Genomic DNA, 20,680 nt, shown 5'->3' on the forward strand with positions numbered 1-20,680 from the left:
CTCTGAAATCTCACATCATTGAATTGCATTCTAGTTTCAAGAGCATCTTTATAAAAGAGGAGCATCTTTATGAAAGAATTCTGCATTCTTAAAATGCCAGCAAAATCCACATCAAAGATCTTACCCTAAGAAAAGAAATGGACTTTAAAATGAGATTATAAGAAGCAAGGATATGTACAACGTATGTATTTTTAAGACAGGACCAGGTTCCAAATAACCGAAATGAAGTTTGAGGCAAAAAGATTCTAAGAAAGGAGGGTATCTGTAAGTCAACCTAGTGGAAACTCTCTGTAGGTGACCTCCCCCCCTTCTCTCTCCCCAGAGGAGGGGAAGGACGCCTGCATTCTTGAGCCCTTGTCCTTGAAGGCGATTGAGTGAGCCTAGGGCAGGCGGCTCTCGAGTTTCCAATCACAATAGAGAAACCTCAGAGGCCGTGGAGGGTGCTGGGGCCCCGCCTCCTCCTCTCTCCTTGTGGCTAGGGCAGGGAGGGAGAAACACGTAGCTGACACTCTCCTGTAATTTGGGACAAATTTCATCGCAGGCAATCCTCTCCTCTTCAGGCAGGTAAGTTTGGGTCCTGGAGGCCTGGAGGTGGGGTCCCTTTGCTTCAAAAGAAAGGCGAGGAGGATTGGGGGGGGGGGGACGATGCGGTGCATTTTGGGGGGGAAGGAAGAAAAGGACCCTGGCAAAGAGGGGCCCTTGTCCTCCAACTCTAGTGATGCTTGTCACATCTTGACAACCAGTAGGGTCCCTCCTCCCTGCCCCTCAGTTCCGGAGATGCTACTGCGGGAAGGAGAGATGAAATTGGCGGGGAGAGGGGGAAACTCTGTAAAATGTAGGGTGATGGATCTTTTAAAAATTTTTTATCCGCATTGCAGCAGAGAAGGACCCTTGTCTCTGCTTATGTCAAAGAAACCTGTTGCCCATGGGTCTCTGCAGCCAAATCCTTTGTGTCCTTGAAAGGTTCACTGAGTTCTCATCATCTCGGTGCCTGCTGGCAGAGGGCCAGGGCATTATGCCCGGGGAACAGGGGAGCTGAAAGGGAAGAAGTGAGGGGGTGGGGGAGGTTTGCAGAGGTTAGGGGAGGAGATGGAGGGAAGATCAAGGAACAGGACAGAGGAATTGGGATGGAATAATTCTGAAGCGGGTCTTCTACCAATTGAAGAGAGAATGGAAATCTCTCTCTTTTTTCTGAATGCCCATCAAGGGTATCCAGAGTGAGGTGGTCCAGTTGTGGAGGGGACAGAAGAAACGTAGGATTGTTCTGAAAAAGAATGTCCTACTATGTACAAGGGGAAAGGCATAGCCCCCCTACCCCGGGCTTGTCAAATAATTGACTTTTCAATTCTTTCCAGGTTTTTCTTTATGGGTTTTGTTGATCTCGCCATCTCTCAATGCTGCCTCGAAATGACCTAGTCTCTCTCGAGAGACATTTGTCTGCTGGGAGCTGAGGTTATTACTGTCTCAGCATCTTCTTCCTCTGCCTTAACTTCCGTATACAGTGCAATGCAGAGCAGAGCAGCACATGGGCTAAATGTGTGGGAGGCAAAAAGAATACAGGCTGCAATTAACAGGCCCCAAATGTGGAAGGTGGGAGGTGGGGAGAGCTATCCTTTGTTTGAATTTGAGAAAAAGAATTTTTCTTTTTTAATTTATAAATAATGTTCTGAGAACGCATACATGCCTGTAACAGATTTATTATCAACCATGCCCCCAAAATCTTCTGAAAACAAAAGGACAGTATAAAAGTGATTGTGATTGTTTAACACTTTTAACAGTTTACAATTACTTAAAAATTATACTACTTTTACTAACAATATAGTCTTTATTAAAAGGTGTGAGTACTTACTTAAAAACTGAATATTATTGAATTTCAAAATTCATTGTTTGCAGTTGACTTCATTTTTAAAGCTCTTGTAACTGTGCTGAATAAGTTTCCCTTATTTCTTTGAATTTTTCATAGCCTTCATTGTTCAGAGTGCAACTTAATATATCACATTTGCATATAGCCCTGCTATGCTTTTTGGTGAACAGATAGAAATTCATTTTTTTAAGAAATGAAGGGGTTCAAGTTCAAGTAGTAGGGATTGTGGGGGGAATAAAAGGTCTGAACAACAAAGTATTATTATACAATATGAACTTGTGTATATGGATACACTTATATACATATTTTAAAGAATTGTACTTAAGAAAGATCTCCTAAGACAAGAAGCTTTGGCTTGAGCCTTGTGATTCAAATTAATCTCTGGAGGATTCTCTGAAAGTCCCTAGAGGGATGACAAGAGATAATAAGCCTGTTTTCTGTAATAAAAGCAATGATTCTTAGAACAAGTCTTATTACTTAATATTCACCTGCCTACATCTATTTCCATTTGTAAACATGCCTGGTCAAATAATGTGAATATATTTACGTAGGTCAAGGGGGATGTGAGTGCTATAGTCTTGGAGGTTGGAGTACAAGTCTTTATCCTGCTTGTAAATATGAATACAACTAATTCAATGAGCTGTGCTTGCATTAATCCATTAAAGAAAACATATGAGAGCATCACAATCCCTTACATAAATCTATAAGGACAACAGAGAATCCTGGGTTAATTTGAAAATTAAATTATAAAATGCTCAAATTTGGATACTTTGTGCCCTTAATGTTACTTTATTTCTATAACTAATATTTAACAACAACAGTAAAAGCAACTAGCATTTTATAGTTCTTTAAGGTTTTCAAATCACTTTACAAATTTTATCATATTTTGTCCTCAAATCAACCATGGGAGTTAAGTGCTATTATCCCCATTTTACAGATGAGGAAATTTAACTGATTTGTCAGGTGTCACTTCACTAAACCACACAGTTGATAAAAATCCAAGTTTAGTTTTGAATTCAGAAGTTTTTGATTCTGGGTCCAGTACTTTTTCTCCCAACATATACTTCTCTACCTCTAGTCCAGTGGAGGTTTTAAAATAGCAATAATCACTTAAATAATAACAAGGGAAAAGACTGCACTTTCACTTATTATTATTATTATTATTATTATTATTATTATTATTATTAGGTTTTTGCAAGGCAAAAGGGGTTAAGTGGCTTGCCCAATGCCACACAGCTAGGTAATTATTAAGTATCTGAGACCGGATTTGAACCCAGGTACTCCTGACTCCAAGGCTGGTGCTTTATCCACTACACCACCTAGCTGTCCCCTTTTTATGATTATTATTATTAAAGATTTTATTTGAGTTTTACAATTTTTCCCTAATCTTACTTTCCTCCCCCACCCCACCCCCACTTTCACATTTTTTAAGTAGAGATATGACATTTTTTTCTTTTGCACCTACTCTAAAAGGATGATTTTTATCTAAACGTCTTGATTAGAGCCCTTGTTTTATGTAGAAAAAAGAAAGTAACTACATAACTTTACCATCTCTTTCAAAAAAAAATCTACAAGGGTATAAGAGAAAGTGCAGTGTTTATATTTGAAAAGGCAGCATTAAAAAAAAAAGACAGCATCAGAATATTAACACCTCCACAAAGGATCATGAATTATACATTTAGAGTTGCAAGGGAGCATTGAGGTCATTTAATCTAGCATACTCGGATGTGGAAACATTCCTGTTTTGATATTTATGGTGTGGAGGTGACCTTGAGATCTCAAAGGCTAAGGTGGAGAAACATAAGATCCATTATGTCCATAGAATGCAGGAAAAGACTTCTGGTATAGGTCCTATGCTTGATCGCTGACTGCATGTCTTATGGAGAACTGATCTAAATTTGAAAAATTTCATTGTCATAAGTTTGGTCAATAAGTGATGAGTTTCTTTTGCTTTAGCAACTTATTAAACCATATAATGTTTAAAAGGTCTACAATGGAGGAGTTGCTGTTTAAACTGAGCAAATAACCAAAGACAGGAAATTTTAGATCCAAGAAATGCTGAAGTAATTCTAATCAACCTTAGCTCTTGGGAAGCAGGTTAGAAAACAAAACAAAACCAACAGTGACTTCTAAGCACTCAAAACAATTGCCATAAAAAATTTTTGCCCATGGCTCCATAAATATTCATAGTCATATTTCTAGCTGATACTTTGCATATAATTTTTTCAAATTTCAGATGCATTGTAATGTTATTTTGGCTACTACATATGAAGTAGGAACCTTACTAGTAGTACAATTTTTATTTTTCAATTTTTACATTGTTTCCATAGTATACATTGATCTAAGTTGAATGTGATGAAAGAGAAATCATATTTAAGGAAGAAAAATAAAGTATAAGAGCAAAATTACATAATTACATAAGTTTTTTTTTAATTTTATTTAAAGTTTTGAGTTAAAAATTCTAACCCTCCCTCCTCTTCCTTTCCCTTTCCCTGAGATGAAAAGCAATCAGATGTAGGTTATCTATGTGCAACCACATAAAATACTTCCATGTTACTCATTTTTGTACTCCTGACTTCAGGGGCCATACTCTCTATCCACTGCGCCACCTGGTCACCCCCATGTTGATTTTGTACAAGAAGAGTCAAAAAGAAAATAAAAAGAGAAAAATAGCACGTTTTCAAACAATATGAGTTCTTTTTCTGGGGGAAGATAATACGCTTCATCATTAGTTCTTTGGAATTGTCTTGGATTATTGTATTGTTGGGAATAGCTATGTAATTTACAGTTCTTCATCAAATATTTCAGTTGTTGTGTACAGTATTCTCCTTATTCTGTTTACTTCATTATGTATCAGTTCATATAAGTCTTTCCAGGTTTTCCTGAAATCATTCTGCTTTCCATTTCTTTCTTTCTCTCTCTCTCTCTCTCTCTCTCTCTCTCTCTCTCTCTCTCTCTCTCTCTCTCTTTCTTTCTTTCTTCCTTTCTTCCTTTCTTCCTCCTTCCTCTTTTTTTTGCCAAGTCAATAGGGTTAAGTGACTTGCCCAAGGTCAAACAGCTAAGTAAGTGTTAAGTGTCTGAGGCTGGATTTGAACTCAGGTCTTTCTGACTCCAGGATCAGTCCTCTATCCATTGAACCAACCAGCTGCCCCCTGCTTGCCATTCCTTATAGTACAATAATATCCCACTACAATCATATGCCACAACTTGCTTGCTTAGCAGTTCCTCAATTGATGGCTATCCCTTTGCTTTCTAATTCTTAGCCGTCATAAAATGAGTTGCCACAAATATTTTTGTATAAAATTTTTGCCTTTTTTTTTGGATGTCTTTGGAAAATAGACCTAGCAGTGCTATTACTGGATCAAAGGATATGCATAATTTTATAGCTTTTTGGGCATAGTTCCAAATTGCTCTCCAGAATGATTGGCTCAGTTCACAACTCCATCAACAGTATAGCACATAATTTCTAAGGAATTTAGCTACCTCATCTCCCTGAGCACAGCAAATTGGAAGCAACTAACAACTTTACAAGTATTTTTATTTAGATAGAAGAGTGACCATAGAAAGAGACGTGACATTTAAAAAACTCATACTAAATGATTCAGAAAAGAAAAAATATTGTTGAAATGAGGACACTAAGATATCATTGAATGACTATTAGATTAGGCCCATGGCATACAACATGAGGATATACATTTTAAGGAAAATTCAGAAAAGTGTTTCAAATGAAAAAACTTTGGTGCTAAAAGGGATGTCAGTGATTCCCAGAATACTTGTGTGAAATCACTTATTCATCCATGGATTGTTATCTATACAGTTGTGGTTCAGTTATTCCATCTGTATTTAACTCTTTATGACTCCATTTGGTATTTTCTTGCCAAAGATCCTGGAAAGGTTTGCCATTTACTCCTGTAACTCATGTCATGGATGAGGAAACTGAGACAAAGTTAAGTGACTTGCCTAGGGTCACACAGCTATCTGAAGCCAAATTTGAACTGAAGAAGATGAATCTTCCTGACTCCCAAGTTTGGCACTTGGAAGCATGGAATGCATAGCATAGAAAAGTCTGACATTATATGCAGTGCCCCATATCCATAATCTCCTACTTCTTCCAATGAGTGGAGATGTGCCTTCTCATAACTTTGGGACATAACTTGGTCATCATTTTACAACATTGTTTCCATTTTTTTCCTTATTTTTATTCTTTTCCTTTCACATTGCTGTAATCATTTATAGGTGGATTTAAAAATTATTGACCTTTAAAAATGTTATCTTAAATTGCTACCTCAACTTTGCCCTTCCCCTTTTAACATTTGAGGTAACTTTTTTAGATAGAATATTAGAATTAGTAAAATACAGATCAAATCTTCCTAATACTAGTAAGCTATGTGATCCTGGGCAAATCATTTAACTTCTCTGATTCTCAGTTTTCTCATTTATTAAATGGACATAATAGTAGCACCTGCCTCACAGGATTATTGTGAGAATCAAATGAAATAATGTGCAAAGTGCTTTAAGCTTTAAAGCAATATCTAAATGCTAGCTACTTAACTAGAATACGTTTTACCAATGGATCATGTTTTCAGAGCAGCACCCAGGGCTTCATTTAAAGGATGCTAATATAGCAGGTAAAAATCAACTATCTTAGCATCTAGTTAACAGAGACAGTTAAAAAAGGAAACTATCAGATCTCCCAGGGCTTCATCCAGTTAGGAGACATCCCCCTGTCAGGTATGGTCCTGGGCGCTGGTTATACATATATCTTGTTAGTTAATGGTTTTTAGCTACAAATTGCTATTTGCTCCTAGTCTGCTCTTTTAGGTTTAGCTTAAATTGTTTTGTCTACTTGAAAATTCTTTCATGACTGTTTGAGTATGTTATAAATTTCTTATTAGTAAAGCAGAAAGAGTGGTGTCATGGAATAGTGGATAGAAATCTAGCCCTAGCCTCAAGAAGACCTTAAGTTTCATATCTGACATACACTGGCTGCCCTGGCAAGTCTCTTAGGCACACAGTGACCTAGGCCAGGTATCATACCTGTGGCTTGTGGCTTCTTAATACAACCTAAACTAGATTAAATGGAATTGGAAAATGCTTTACAAAATAAAAATGTAATAAAAATAGATAGTACATTCTAAAACGATGTCAAGTGGATCAATGGCCCCATTTCTATTTGAATTCGATACCACTGCTGTAGGTGACTCTTTTAAGATTACAAGTTTCAAAGCACATACTCAGTGACCAAGGGAACATTCTCCCTGGTAACTCCCTATACAATGAAATTAAAGGCCTAGTTTTAAAAAAAGGGCAGCTAAGGAGCACCTACAAATTAAGGCCCATCATCAACTAAATTAGGCTGAAAAATTTTTTTAGAGATTTCAGTTTGCAGCAACAAGCAGATTGATATATAAAGGAAATAATATTTCATGTGGTAAGTGAATAAAAGGAAAGGAATTAGAATAATGTTAGCCAAAATGAAATTGTGAGTGATTACTTGGGCTAAAATCCTCATTAAATGCATTATCTAGTTTTTTAAAAAATACTCTCTAAATTTCTTATAATACTCTTTAGGCACACCAGATCTAATGTTTAGCAAATTGCCCTATATGAAGCTACTGTCTCAGTTCAAGTATACATTTGTACATAATATTTTTTCTTTTTTCTTGCAGAAGAAAATGGCTACTCTTAAAGAAAAACTGATTGCGCCAGTTGCAGAAGAGGAGGCAACAGCCCCAAACAATAAGATTACTGTTGTGGGTGTTGGACAAGTTGGTATGGCCTGTGCTATCAGCATACTTGGAAAGGTATATTTTCAGAATGACAAATATAGTGCTTTAGTATTGTAACTTAGACTTAGTTACATGTTATCTGTGTTCTTTTCAAAAGTGAATCATGTTATTAGAACAGTTTGAACATTTTTGGTAGTCTAAAAAGGAACTTTGTATAGTCTAGTTATTTGGGGCTCAGTGAATAATTGAGGAGGGTCATAAGCAAACTTTTGAATTGACAATAGAGATCTTGTAATGGGTAGAATACAACTAACTTTTCCTCTCCTTTCTTTCCTGGCCCCTATTAATGATGATATTTTATCCAGTTTTTATATCACTTAGCAAATTCTAGTTAGTCCCATGCACACTTCTTAATAGACCAAATCTTAAATAACTTTTCTTGGGTTTAGAATTCTTTTTTAGAAAGGAATGGTCAGTTTTATTTTTTTCTAATTTTCTTCCAAACCTCTACTTCATTCTAATGGATTCCTTAAATGTAGGGGGAGGAAAAAAAAAGCTTATTTCTTCCAATGAATATAATGGAGCATTGTACTAATTGTGAATTATGCCAGTACAATGCTTTGACCATGCACTTTTAGCATTTTCAGTGTTCAGATGTTCTAAGTTCTCTATATTTTTCATAGTAACATAAATCTAAAAACCATATTATACACTTGGTCCTGATAATAAGGATAATAAAATAATAAGAATAGCTTCCCAATAACTAGAAATATGCACAAATGGAATAACTACCTTTTGAGCTGAGTTTCCAAATAGATGAAGTGTTTGAGTGCAGGCCAGGTGACTACTTGTCAGAGGTTTCATGTTTAAGCTGAAGTTAGACTAGATAACATCAAAGCTTATAGGTTGATTGGTTGTTTTCCTTCATTCTCAAAGAGGACCAAAATGACATCATTAGGTTAGAGTCAAGTTACAGTGTGTCTGACTGTGACTGACCAAAGCAATTTAAGTCTGGAATGCTCTACTACAGGTCTGACACAAATAATCCATGTGAACATTTGGGGTGAATTCTTTAAACTTTCTCTTCTTGCATTTCTTTTGGGTTTCTTTAATTCTGCTTTGCACACAAAGCATATACAGCATCTTCTTTGAGGAGGGCATGCCATGTTTGGTGGTCCTGTTCCATTGCCTTCCATGTCACACAATCAATTCCAAAGTTTTTCAGAGAATATCCTTATATCACTTCTTCTGACCATCATCTGAGCACTTGTCTGGTGTGAGTTGTCCATGAAATAGTTTCCTAGGCAAATGTATATTTGGCCTTTGAGCAATGTGACTAGTCCAATTGCAATGCAATTTGAATGCTTGGTGGTTTACTTTGACAAAAGACTACAGTGTCTGGTACCATACAAGTTGTATAAATTGTATAAGATTATACAACTGTGGGGCAGCTAGGTGGCATAGTGGATAGAGCACCAGCCCTGGAGTCAGGGGACCTGAGTTCAAATCCAGTCTCCAACACGTAATAATCACCTAGCTGTGTGATCTTGGGCAAGTCACTTAACCCTATTGCCTTAAATTAAAAAAGAAAGATTACACAACTGAAAGGGATCTTGAAAGTCATTTAGTACACACCACAACTACTACTCCCATTCTGCAGATGAGGAGACTGAGTATCAGAATGGCAGAACTGGGATTAGATCTAGGTCCTTTACCTGCAAATGTCGTGTATTTTTCACCATACTAACCCATCTTTGTTAACTGATTTTGAAAAAATCTAGGGCTACAAAAAATTGATAACTTCCTTTTATTTTCCCCTATTTGGTATAAATTTGTTAGGTTTCTGGAATTTAGTTTAACTGCAGGAAAAAAAAAACTTTTCCTAGAAAACTTAAATTTTCATTTCCAGTTTGTATTTCCTCTCCTTGAATTTAGGTATTTAAAATAATAATGTAAGAAAATAAAAAGAACCTAAAAGATTTTTCTTCTCTATCTAATTTTGAAAATTTGGGTTTTTCATGAGTCTTATATTAAGCTTTCTAGATATTGTAAAATGTTCCATATTTTAACAAGGGAATATTTTATTTTTACTAAAGGATTTATTCTCAGGTTTTCCATTAAGTAAATGAAATTTTTAATATTGGTGGGGCAGCTAGGTGGCGCAGTGGATAGAGCACCAGCCCTGGAGTCAGGAGTACCTGGGTTCAAATCCGGCCTCAGACACTTAATTACCTAGCTGTGTGGCCTTGGGCAAGTCACTTAACTCCACTGCCTTGCCAAAAAAAAAACCTAAAAAAAAGTCAATTGGTATTAACAGACATATATTACACACCTACTATGTGTTAGGCACTGGAGATCCCAAAATAACAATAAATGTTATATTCCAAAAGCATTTCTAGGGCTTGTGCAAGAAAGACTTTTTTATTTACTTTAAGCAGCAGAAAGAGCTTATGAAATTATAGGTTCTTAGAGGTTGAAGGAACCTTAGAAGTTTTCTAGTCTAATCCCTTCTTAAAGCATGACATTTCCTTTTAAATATCCATAATAGTGAACAAATGGCCTTTGATGACAAAGGTAACTCAAGTTACAGAGATAATTCTCTTTTAATTATTCTACTACTTTTTTTTGACTGTACTTAATTTCTGGTTTACAAAATGAAGATACTTAATGCAGTCTATGGGAAGAATGGCTAAAATTATTTACTATTTGAGAAGACTGAAAATTATGATGGCTATCTTCTTAAAAATATTTGTTCTCATGATATAGATATTTATAAGTCTTTGTTAATGAGATAAGGATTATAGTGTTTAAGTTATATATATTTTAAACTGGAGCACAAGGACTTCGGGTGGAGGGTTGAGAGAAGGCAAGATCATTTGGGAAGGAGGAGAAACATCATATTAAGATACTAAAGCAATGAAGTAGTTACAATGTTTTATGATTTCAGAAGCCACAAAATGACTATTAGAAGCCATAAATCTGTTAGAGAAAAAAAGGGAAAAACTATAAAAATAAAATCTCTTCTATATTGGGGCCAAATAATTTGAATAAAATCATTTTAATATTTGCTTAACAAGATCCATTATACTATTCATGTTTAAAATCCTTGTTTCACAACAAAAAGAACACTCTGGGAATAAAGCTAAATTCAAACAATATTTTGGTCTTATCTTTATATATAAGTATACATATATACATGGATATATTCACATATATGTATAATTCTGTGTATATATATATATATATGTACAAACATGTATACATACATACATACACACAAAAAAATCCTTCTAGCTATCTGAGATAAGTTGTTAAATTTAGGAGTAAAGGAATGGCTTATTTTTGTCTCAAAAGATTTTAGTGCCTAATCATGTTTTCTATTTCTGTAACTGTAGGCTGTCTAGAATCCTCATTAATAGTGTATGTGCATTTAAATTCAGAGCTTCAGCAGTGTTTTTAAAGTGTTAGATCTCTTTCTTCCTTCCGTGGTTGTCGAGTATGAATTTCTCAGCCAATTTTTTTTACACCCACTGAAACAGGAGAACAGGATCTAAGATCATGTGACATCCTCTTGTGTTTAAAGCCTGCATTCTTTGCTCTTTTTATCTTCACGATCACACATGTGGTGCTACTAAAATAAGCTAGCATTCATTACTGCTCAGTCTGTTAACAGAGCACCATGAGTATTATCAAGTACCCCTTTATTTTGATATCTATTTAAAAAAATAAAAATAAAATAAATGAAGAATTTGGCTAATTGGACCTAGGGCTGCAAGACAGTACATATAACATGTTTCATGTTCAATTTAGATATTTTAATTTAAAATACACTTAAGAGAAACATCCAATTATAAGATGTTAAATTGAACAAATGATCCAGAAATAATAAAAGAACAAATGTTGAAAATAGAATAAAAGAATTGAAACAACTCAGTGACTAACAATAAATCCAGTGTGGTTTCTGATATATTAGGCAGCTTTATTGAGTCAAATCCATCACTAAATAATATAATTAGGGCATTTTATATGCCCTATTTTTTTAGTTGATATTGCAACTCTGACTTTTATATACACAGTGTGACCATGAACAATGTATAGAATAAAGTGCATTTTGATTTCAGATCCTATAACTTCTATATACTTCTATATTTACATGGAACAGTAATTCCATCAATGTGGGTATTTCCTCGAATAATACCTATGCACACATGTTCAACTAAAGTAACCCTTTCCGTGTTCTCCATTAAGTTTTCTACAGAGGGTTTGGAGACTTTCCTCTAATTGTTTGGCTATTACTGAAGCATGTGGCCATCTGAACATTATTTAATCTTCCCTCTTCCTCTGTGTTGGTCCCATCTTGCTCTCTCTTTCTTCCCTTTCCCTTTCTCTCTTTCTTTTACTTTTATTTTTTTATATTCATTTTTCTTTGAGGTCACTCTTGATTTAGCTGCAGACTTGCATTTGTAATATGTCACAGTCTACTCACATCCATCATTCATTTTTCCTTTGTCCTATGGGTTGATCCCCAACTTCACTTGAACCAAAATATGATTTACAATCATGCAGCATCACCAGGAAAATATTGGTGTTAAAAAGATGAGGACAAGCCATATTTTACTGAATTGTATATGGTAAGGGAACTTATCCTATGTAGACTGATGCCATCTACTCTGGACTAAACTCATCTCTAGGGCAAAGCATGGATTTTTCCTTTATGTTGAAGTATGAAAAAGGTTTCACATTCTACAACAATGTATTCTCCCCAAGTTGCTAATTTAAGTGTCTTCAGTCATTAAGAAGTAACTCTTATAAATGGATTAAAAGAAGAAAGATGATTAAAAGAAGAAAGATGAACCAATCAGAACTAATTGAAACTTATCTACATTTATTTTCTCTTCTGCTATTTTTGTAACTTTTTTCATTTTAGATTGTTTACTATTTGGTGATTACAAATGGCAAATATGAAATACCATAAAAATTTGTATTCATGGGAGAGGGCCAATTTAAATTAATGAACAATCTTAATTAGCATTTAAAGAGAAATGCTATTTCTTGACTTTAGATTTTGGTTACTTATGCCTGACTCTTTGTAATTCCAATTGAGGTTTTCTTAGGAAAGATGCTGGAGTGGTTTGCCATTTCCTTCTTGAGCTCATTTGACAGATAAGGAAACTGAGTCAAACAGGGTTAATTTACTTACCCCCAATCACACAGCTAGTAAGTGTCTGAGGGCAGATTTGAAGTCAAGGAAACGAATCTTCGAATTCCAGGCCTAGTATTTTTATCTACTGTGCCATCTAGTTGTCCCTATAGCTTTAGGAATATACTTGGAAGATACTACTAGACATTGATGTAAGAAGTAGATGTTTTTTAAATGAATTGATGTCTGGATGATCCCCAATTCCAAATTATTTTAGTAATTGAGACAGTATTTGTCACAATTTGAAATCAGCTTTACTAAAATTAGTGAGATTTTTCCATAAAAGGATGTGAAATCCTTAAGGATCTTGATTAAGACAAACAACCCATGCTAGCAAATCCAAATAATTTGTTCTAAGCATTACGACTTGCTGACCAAACTTAGCTTATTTAGTTATACTGTTCAAGTTGATTTAGGGGTGGCTAGGTGGATAGAGCACTGGTCCTGGAGTCAGAAGGACATGAGTTCAAATCTGGCCTCAGACACTTAATAATTACCTAGCTGTGTGACCTTGGGCAAGTCACTTAACCCTATTGCCTTGTAAAAACCCAAAACAACAATTTAAATTTAATTTTTTAAATCAATTTCTCTCCAAGCAACAAGGTAATAAAATGGAACAAGCACTAGAGAACCAGATATCAGTGGACCTAAACATTGGCTCTGCTGTGATCTAATGGACTCTTCATTTCTCTGCATCATAGCCTCTTCATTCATAAGCTGAATTGAATTAATCTCTTTCAAGCGCTTAAAGAATATAATATTATGCTACCAGGGCCTGATTTTCAGAGTGTAAAAGTAATGTAATAATTTTGTTCAAAGATTTTTATTATTATAATTAGATTAGATTTAAATATTACATTTATAAAGATATTTAAAGATATTTATTAAAAGATAATTTAAAATTTTATTTCTCCTTATTAGTATTGCAGTAACTTAAGGAATGAAGTGAATCTCAAGTATGTGTAATTTAATACTCAGGTTTTTTAATCTTAGGAGTCAATGAAGCAATATTTTTCTTCTTATAGTAATTTCTTTGAAATTATGGCATTTCTTTTTAAACAAAGAAACACATTGAAAAATATATTAATAATACATAAATGCTATTTTAGCATGGTAGTAGGAAATGGAATTAGGTAATTATAAGGGGAAATAAAATTGAATTTGGAGGCAAGTGATGTGAATTTAAATTCTGGCTTAGCCATTTAGTATACCTTTATGATCCTGAGGAAATCATTGTATTTCTGACCCTCAATTGTCTCATCTGTAAAATTAAGAGGTTGGGTTAGATCTATAGGAACATTTCCAGCTCAAAATCAATGAACTCCTGAGGTGAACAAAATACCAGATGGCCATTAATATTTTATCTAGTTCTTAGACATAATTTTATAATTTATGAAACAATCTTTCTAGGGAAAAGATTGGATTGACTTAATATTTTGTTACTAAAAGGTTTACTTTTGTATTTATAGAGTCTTGCTGATGAACTTGCCCTTGTTGATGTTTTGGAAGACAAACTCAAGGGAGAAATGATGGATCTTCAGCATGGGAGCTTATTTCTTCAAACTCCTAAAATTGTGGCTGATAAGGGTAATTTTAAATCTATACTACTATATGTCAACAGTGTAAATGAATTTTTCATAATAAAAAATAGAGTAGATGTTCTTCCCCATCTTTAAAAACCTTCATGATAACCCGGGATCTCCTCAAGTTAACTACATCTCTTTACTTTTTCAGCCAAATTCTTGAAAAGAAGCTTTCCGTCCTCATTGATTCCACTTTCTCTCCTCCCACTCATTCCTTAACTTCTTGGCACTATGACTTCCAACTTCAACTTTTAACTGAAAATTTTTTCTCCAAAATTGACAGAATCTTAACTGTGAGATCTGATAGCCTATTTTTAGCCATAATTGTTTATGATCAAGCTCCTCTGAATACTCTCTTGATCGGATATTCATGATACTTCTCTCTTATGGTTAACCTCCTAATTGACTGCTGCTTCCCTTTGCTACTCATCATTCATATCATATTCCCTATCTATTTTGAATGTTCCCCAAGGTTCTTTCCTAGGTCCTCTGTCTTCCTTTGTGAATTTTTCAAGGCAACGGGGTTAAGTGGCTTTCCCAAGGCCACACAGCTAGGTAATTATTAAGTGTCTGAGGTCGGATTTGGACCCAGGTACTCCTGACTCCAAGGCCAATGCTCTATCCACTGCTCCATCCAGCTGCCCCTCCTTTGTGAATTTCAATAAATCAACAGTTCCTATGGGTTAGCTATTGTCTCTATGCAGATGACTTACAGATCTATAAATATAGCCCTGGTTTCTTATATGAGCTTTTCAACATTCTCTTATTGGGCATTTCAAACTGAATGTCCTAGAGATATCTCAAAATCAATCTGTCCATAACCAAACTCATTATCTTTCCCTACAAATCATCCCCTCTTCCAGACATCATTATTTCTGATAAAGGCAACAGCATCTTTCTTGCTTTCAGGTTCTTAAAAAATAATTACTCTTGACTCCTCATTCTCCCTTACTGCAAATGCCAGTTATCTAATCTGACCATACTTCCACACTAGCTTTCCCAAATGATCCCTTCTCTCTACTCATCCAGTTACCACCAGTCAGGTCTTTATCACCTACATTATTGCAGTGCCCTCCTAATTGGTCTCCCTACCTCAAGTCTCTTCCCACTCCAGTTCCAATTTCACACTACTGTCAAAATGATTTCCCTTGATTTTCCTGAAATTCAGATATGATTGTGTGACTGCCCTATTCACTAACATCTGGTATCTTTCTATGGCCTTTAGAATCACATATAAACTCCTTGTTTAGTTTTTAAAGACATATAAAGCCATTATCCAACCATAATTAAATCCTTAATGGATATTACCCCCCCATCCCTCCCCCCTACAATCTAAACAAACTGATCTTCTTTCTGTTACTCAAATATATGATATTCTGTTACCTTTGCTCATAATTCTAGAATGTACTCCCTCCCTTCACCTATTTCATAGATTCCCCATTTTCTTTTAAGATACAGATTTAATACCATCTTCCACATGATGTCTTTCTCAATCTATGCTCTCTATCTGCTGGTACTCACCTTCCTACTATGTATTTAGACATTTATATATGAAGTGAATATATATTCACTTTATATTTATATCATATATTTTATATGTACTGATCTATTGGACTGTATGCTTCTTGAGTGTAGGGATAATTTCATATTTTGTGTGCATGCTTCTATCCCTAAATACAACACAATGCCTGCCACATAGTAAATACTTAATAAATATTTGTTGTTTGGTTGTGCTTTTGAGAAAGAGAGGGAAAAAAATAAGAACACAGTCTCGATGGAGGGAAATTAACCATTGTGGGAGGAGAGTTGATCCATCAGCACAATTATTTTAATATTTAATATTATTAACAAAATATGCCTGGTCAAATATAGTGATTTCTTCAAGATCTCATATAAAACTTTGTACCAAGTGACTTTGGTGGCTGTTTTTCCCTCATTCTCTAAGATCTGAAAAAAAATTTACTTTCACCATTTATTATTCCCTGACTCCTCACTACCAATTTTTAAATTTTATGGTCCTTTACCATTTCCCAAGTAAAGTTATTAAAAGTAGAATATAGTTTAGACTTTGAAACCTTGAAGAGCTAGCCACCTGGCTAGAGAATAGTGTTTGCTTTTTTTCTAAAGACTAGTTCATTTATGCAGTCCTGCCAAGAGCAAGAGTATCCCTGCCACAATTTAAGGATAGATGCATTTTTCAAAAATACTAGCTAGAATTAGTTGATAACCAGATTTTCCAATTTCCAAAATATAACCTTTACCAGGTGACTTCTTGAACCTCTTCCAGGTCAAAGTATCTATACTTAGATCTTGTGATATTTAGCCACCACCAATAATAAATATACTTTAGAAAAGGACCATAAAAAATTCAAAAGTAAATTTTTTCCTAATTTGTTATGAACCAAGTAAATCTAAAGGGGAAACAAAGTTATTCCCCAGTAGTAGAAAGGGAAGCTTCAAAACTATATAAGAAATGTTTAGTATTTGAAAAATAAAATGAAACTTGATTAGAAATATTAAAGTAGTTCTAAAAAGCAATGAATAGGCCTCAGTTTCCTCATTTGTAGAACATGATGTCAAAGATTTCTTCTAGTTTCAAAATTCTACATTTGTATCTAATTGGAAAATATTTGATGAATTAATTTTTGAGAAATAAACTCGATTTGATTTTAATCAACTAAATTTTGGAATATCCTCACTAACAGAAAAAAAAAATCTAAGTTGAATCATTCCCTTCTACTCTCAGATCAAAACTATAGAGGCCTAAAGCAGAAGACTTCAGGAAAAATAACTGATTCAGTAGAATTCTTTATGTATAGGATTTAGAGCTAGAAAGAGAACCTTCGAAGTTATTGAATTCCACTCTTTCATTTTGTAAATGAGGAAACTGTTGTGACTCTGAAAAAGTAGTTCTCTTGAATTACTGGAGTTTAAGAGCCTTTCATCTCTAATGTAAATAATCAAGTCCCAACAAGTTCCTTTGAAATATTATGATTACTTAACACTGGAGGTTATAGCCTTATTTTAGACTGGTCAAACCACATTGGTATATTGTGTTTAGTTTTTTGTGCACATTTTAGGAAAGTCTTTGGCATGTTAGGAATTGTCCAGAGGCAAAACTACAATGGAAAAGAGCCTTAGGATCATGGCATAGTTAAAGAGATTGGAAAGGTTTAGAGGGAAGAGAAGGCTTAGGGAGGAAATAATACTGTTTGTTTTAACTATTTGAATGGCTGCTTTATGGAAAACTGCTTTAGCCTTCTGTTTGGTTCTAAAGAGAATAATTAATAACTATGGGAATAAGTTGAAGAGGCACATATTTAGGAAGACTGTAGCAAAAAAAATTTCTTAGAGTTACTCAAAAGTGGAATGAGCTATCTTTCAGAATGATAAATATTTGACTGAATGTGACTCTTCTTATATTCTAATGTAACTGACACAAATGGTCTCTGAAAGTGACTTCTGAAGAATTTTCTTGCTTTGAGGTCTCTTTGAAGGAAGTTCTTCTATTTTTCCAACTATCGTTGGAATGCATGACTATTAACTTATTTTCAAAAATTTGATGGCAGGTCATTTTCAAAAATCAACAAATGCAAATCTTGAAGTTATTCCTTTCTCACTCTTGTTTTGTGAAGATCTATAATAAAATCCCATTACAGAGTAAAAAAATTATTGGAAAAAGGGAAAATTTCTCATGACTTATGAATTCATTTATGAAATATTTATTGAATACTTTCCTATTGCTAGGTGCCAAGTCGTTTTGCAAATATAATCAACTTAAACCTCTATCTTTTCTCTTACAGATTATTCTGTCACTGCTGGTTCTAAGATTGTTGTAGTCACTGCAGGAGTCCGTCAGCAAGAGGGAGAGAGTCGCCTCAATCTGGTACAGAGGAATGTGAATGTCTTCAAATTTATCATTCCCCAGATTGTAAAGTATAGCCCAGACTGTACCATAATTGTGGTTTCCAACCCAGGTAAATATAGCACTTTAACTTTCTTTAACCTTTGATTCACCAAGTTCCTAAAAACTGCCTTTTAACTTTTCAAAAAATTAAATCTATGTTAGTTGTCCACTAAGGACTATGGTATTTTGTAGTTTACAAAGTACTTTGACATATATTACCTAATTTAGTCTTCCTAATCTTTTGAAGCAGTTTAATTAATATCAATCGCAGAGTGATGAACTTCAATGGGACAAATTCTAGTTTTTCTGACTTCCAAACTCTTTTTTCTGTTATACCTTGTTTGCCTCTCATTAGGAGACAAGTTACATTACATTACTTAAACTATGCTTAACCTACAAGTTGATGACTAAAGACTATTAGGAATAGAGATGTACAAAAAGTTTCATCTCTTAGCCCTGATATATATTTTTATTGAACATTCAAACCTTTAAGTCTCAAAAAAAAAAATGTGTGTAGTAGGATATGTAAGAGAATATTAGAATATCCTTTATAATTGGTAACAAGTCATTTTCACTTATTGATCTTGCTCTTTTGTCATGAGAAACACAATGAATTTCCCACATGCTGTAAATCTCTGAAATACAGAATTATATACATAATTGTAAAATATATAGTGAGGGCATTAGAAAGATGTAATGTGAATGTAAGAGAGAATAATAAAAAGCAATCACTAACTTGGGGGTTCATGGGGAGAGAAATTAAGAAAGACTCTGCAAGAGTAGTGTTTGAGTTGAATTTCAAAGAATGGATACTAATTCACTGAGTGAGGAGAAAAATTGAAGAAAGGACATTCTACTTATGAATAGTGAGCAAAAGTGTGAAGGTAGAAAAGCACGGGGTATGTTAATTATGCTTTTGTGGCCATTTTTCATTTTGGGGAGTGGGCATAATCATGAAGATAATTTTTGTTGACCTATGACATTATTTTATTCTCAGTGGATATCTTGACCTATGTCACCTGGAAACTGAGTGGACTGCCAAAGCACAAGGTTATTGGTAGTGGATGCAATCTGGACTCTGCCAGATTCCGATATCTTATGTCTGAAAAACTTGGCATCCATCCAAGCAGCTGCCATGGCTGGATCCTGGGAGAACATGGGGACTCAAGTGGTATGTAACAAAAAAAAAATATTTTGTTTTCTTATGATCTTAAGGCAAGATTCAAGGTTTAGGATTGATGACATATATATTTTTTCACAGAGTGACTTAATTTTCCCCATTCTCAACTTTAAATGGGGGTAATGAATATAAGGTATGAAATCTCATGTATCAGCAGTCTACATGAAGATAAACAATAATATTAAATCTTTATTGCTACATAAAATACTTAAAAGCCATTTGGAATGAAGAATGTTCTTTATAAAGTGACTGAGGAACATTGTATTATCTATTAATAGGAATAAATAAATTTTTCTATGCTTTCCGGTAGTCTAATGTAACATATATATATATATATATATATATATATATATATATATATATATATATATATATATATATATATATACATATATGTATATATATGTATATATATACATATATATACATATATATACATACACATATATATGTACATATATATGTATGTATATATATATATACATATATATGCATGTTTGTATATACATATATATATACATATACATATAATATTCATTTGCTCTTAAGTATTTAAGCAACACTGCAAATATATACCTGGAAACATGAATAGAGTATTTTCATTAGAAATTTACTTAAAAGAGAATATGGGTTCAATTTGGAAAGTATAAAGGGATTGACTTGTTTGGATGTATGCATGCTTTGAATGCATTTTAAAAAAATTAAGTAGATGAGAAGTCATTCTAAATGTTTCAATGTAGTTATCATCCAAACTATCCACTTAATGGAAATTTAAATGCAACTAAATGCAGATTTAATTTGCCAGGTGAAATTTAAATTAATACTTCTTGTCATTTCAAAAAAAATTACTGTGTAAATTTATATATATAAATATATTTTATTAATAAATTAACCATTAATTATATATTATATGTAATTTTATATATAATAAATAGAATATTTATATAGAATTTTATAAGTATATAATTATATATTGATTATATTTTATTAAAATACAAATTTGAATATTAAATATAAATATATTTATTTATAAAATGTACTGTATTTGATAAATCTTAATAGACATCCATCAGATTCATATATCTATCACAAAAGATTGAAGTAACCAATAATGTAATATGATTTTTAGTATTAATTCATTAGCTTGGTACTGATTGATAATAAATGGTTAATTTTTTCCTAAATTTACACATGAAGATTTCACTAATTTCACTGAC

The 20,680-nt window shown here is 33.7% G+C and overlaps 1 protein-coding gene across 1 annotated transcript in view; it reads left to right on the plus strand.

Annotated features, from left to right (window-relative positions):
* The first annotated feature begins 455 nt into the window (after nt 1-455).
* Nucleotides 456-20,680, plus strand: part of LDHB (lactate dehydrogenase B) — a 31,669-nt gene continuing 11,444 nt past the window's right edge. The window contains exons 1-5 of the mRNA XM_074194305.1: nt 456-564; nt 7,534-7,668; nt 14,263-14,380; nt 18,180-18,353; nt 19,281-19,454. Coding sequence (XP_074050406.1) covers nt 7,540-7,668; nt 14,263-14,380; nt 18,180-18,353; nt 19,281-19,454 — 595 coding nt within the window. The 5' untranslated portion in view covers nt 456-564; nt 7,534-7,539. The remainder of the gene's footprint in view (nt 565-7,533; nt 7,669-14,262; nt 14,381-18,179; nt 18,354-19,280; nt 19,455-20,680) is intronic.

Source organism: Macrotis lagotis, chromosome 7 (genome assembly GCF_037893015.1).
Source record: "Macrotis lagotis isolate mMagLag1 chromosome 7, bilby.v1.9.chrom.fasta, whole genome shotgun sequence".
Classification (NCBI taxonomy): Eukaryota; Metazoa; Chordata; class Mammalia; order Peramelemorphia; family Peramelidae; genus Macrotis; species Macrotis lagotis.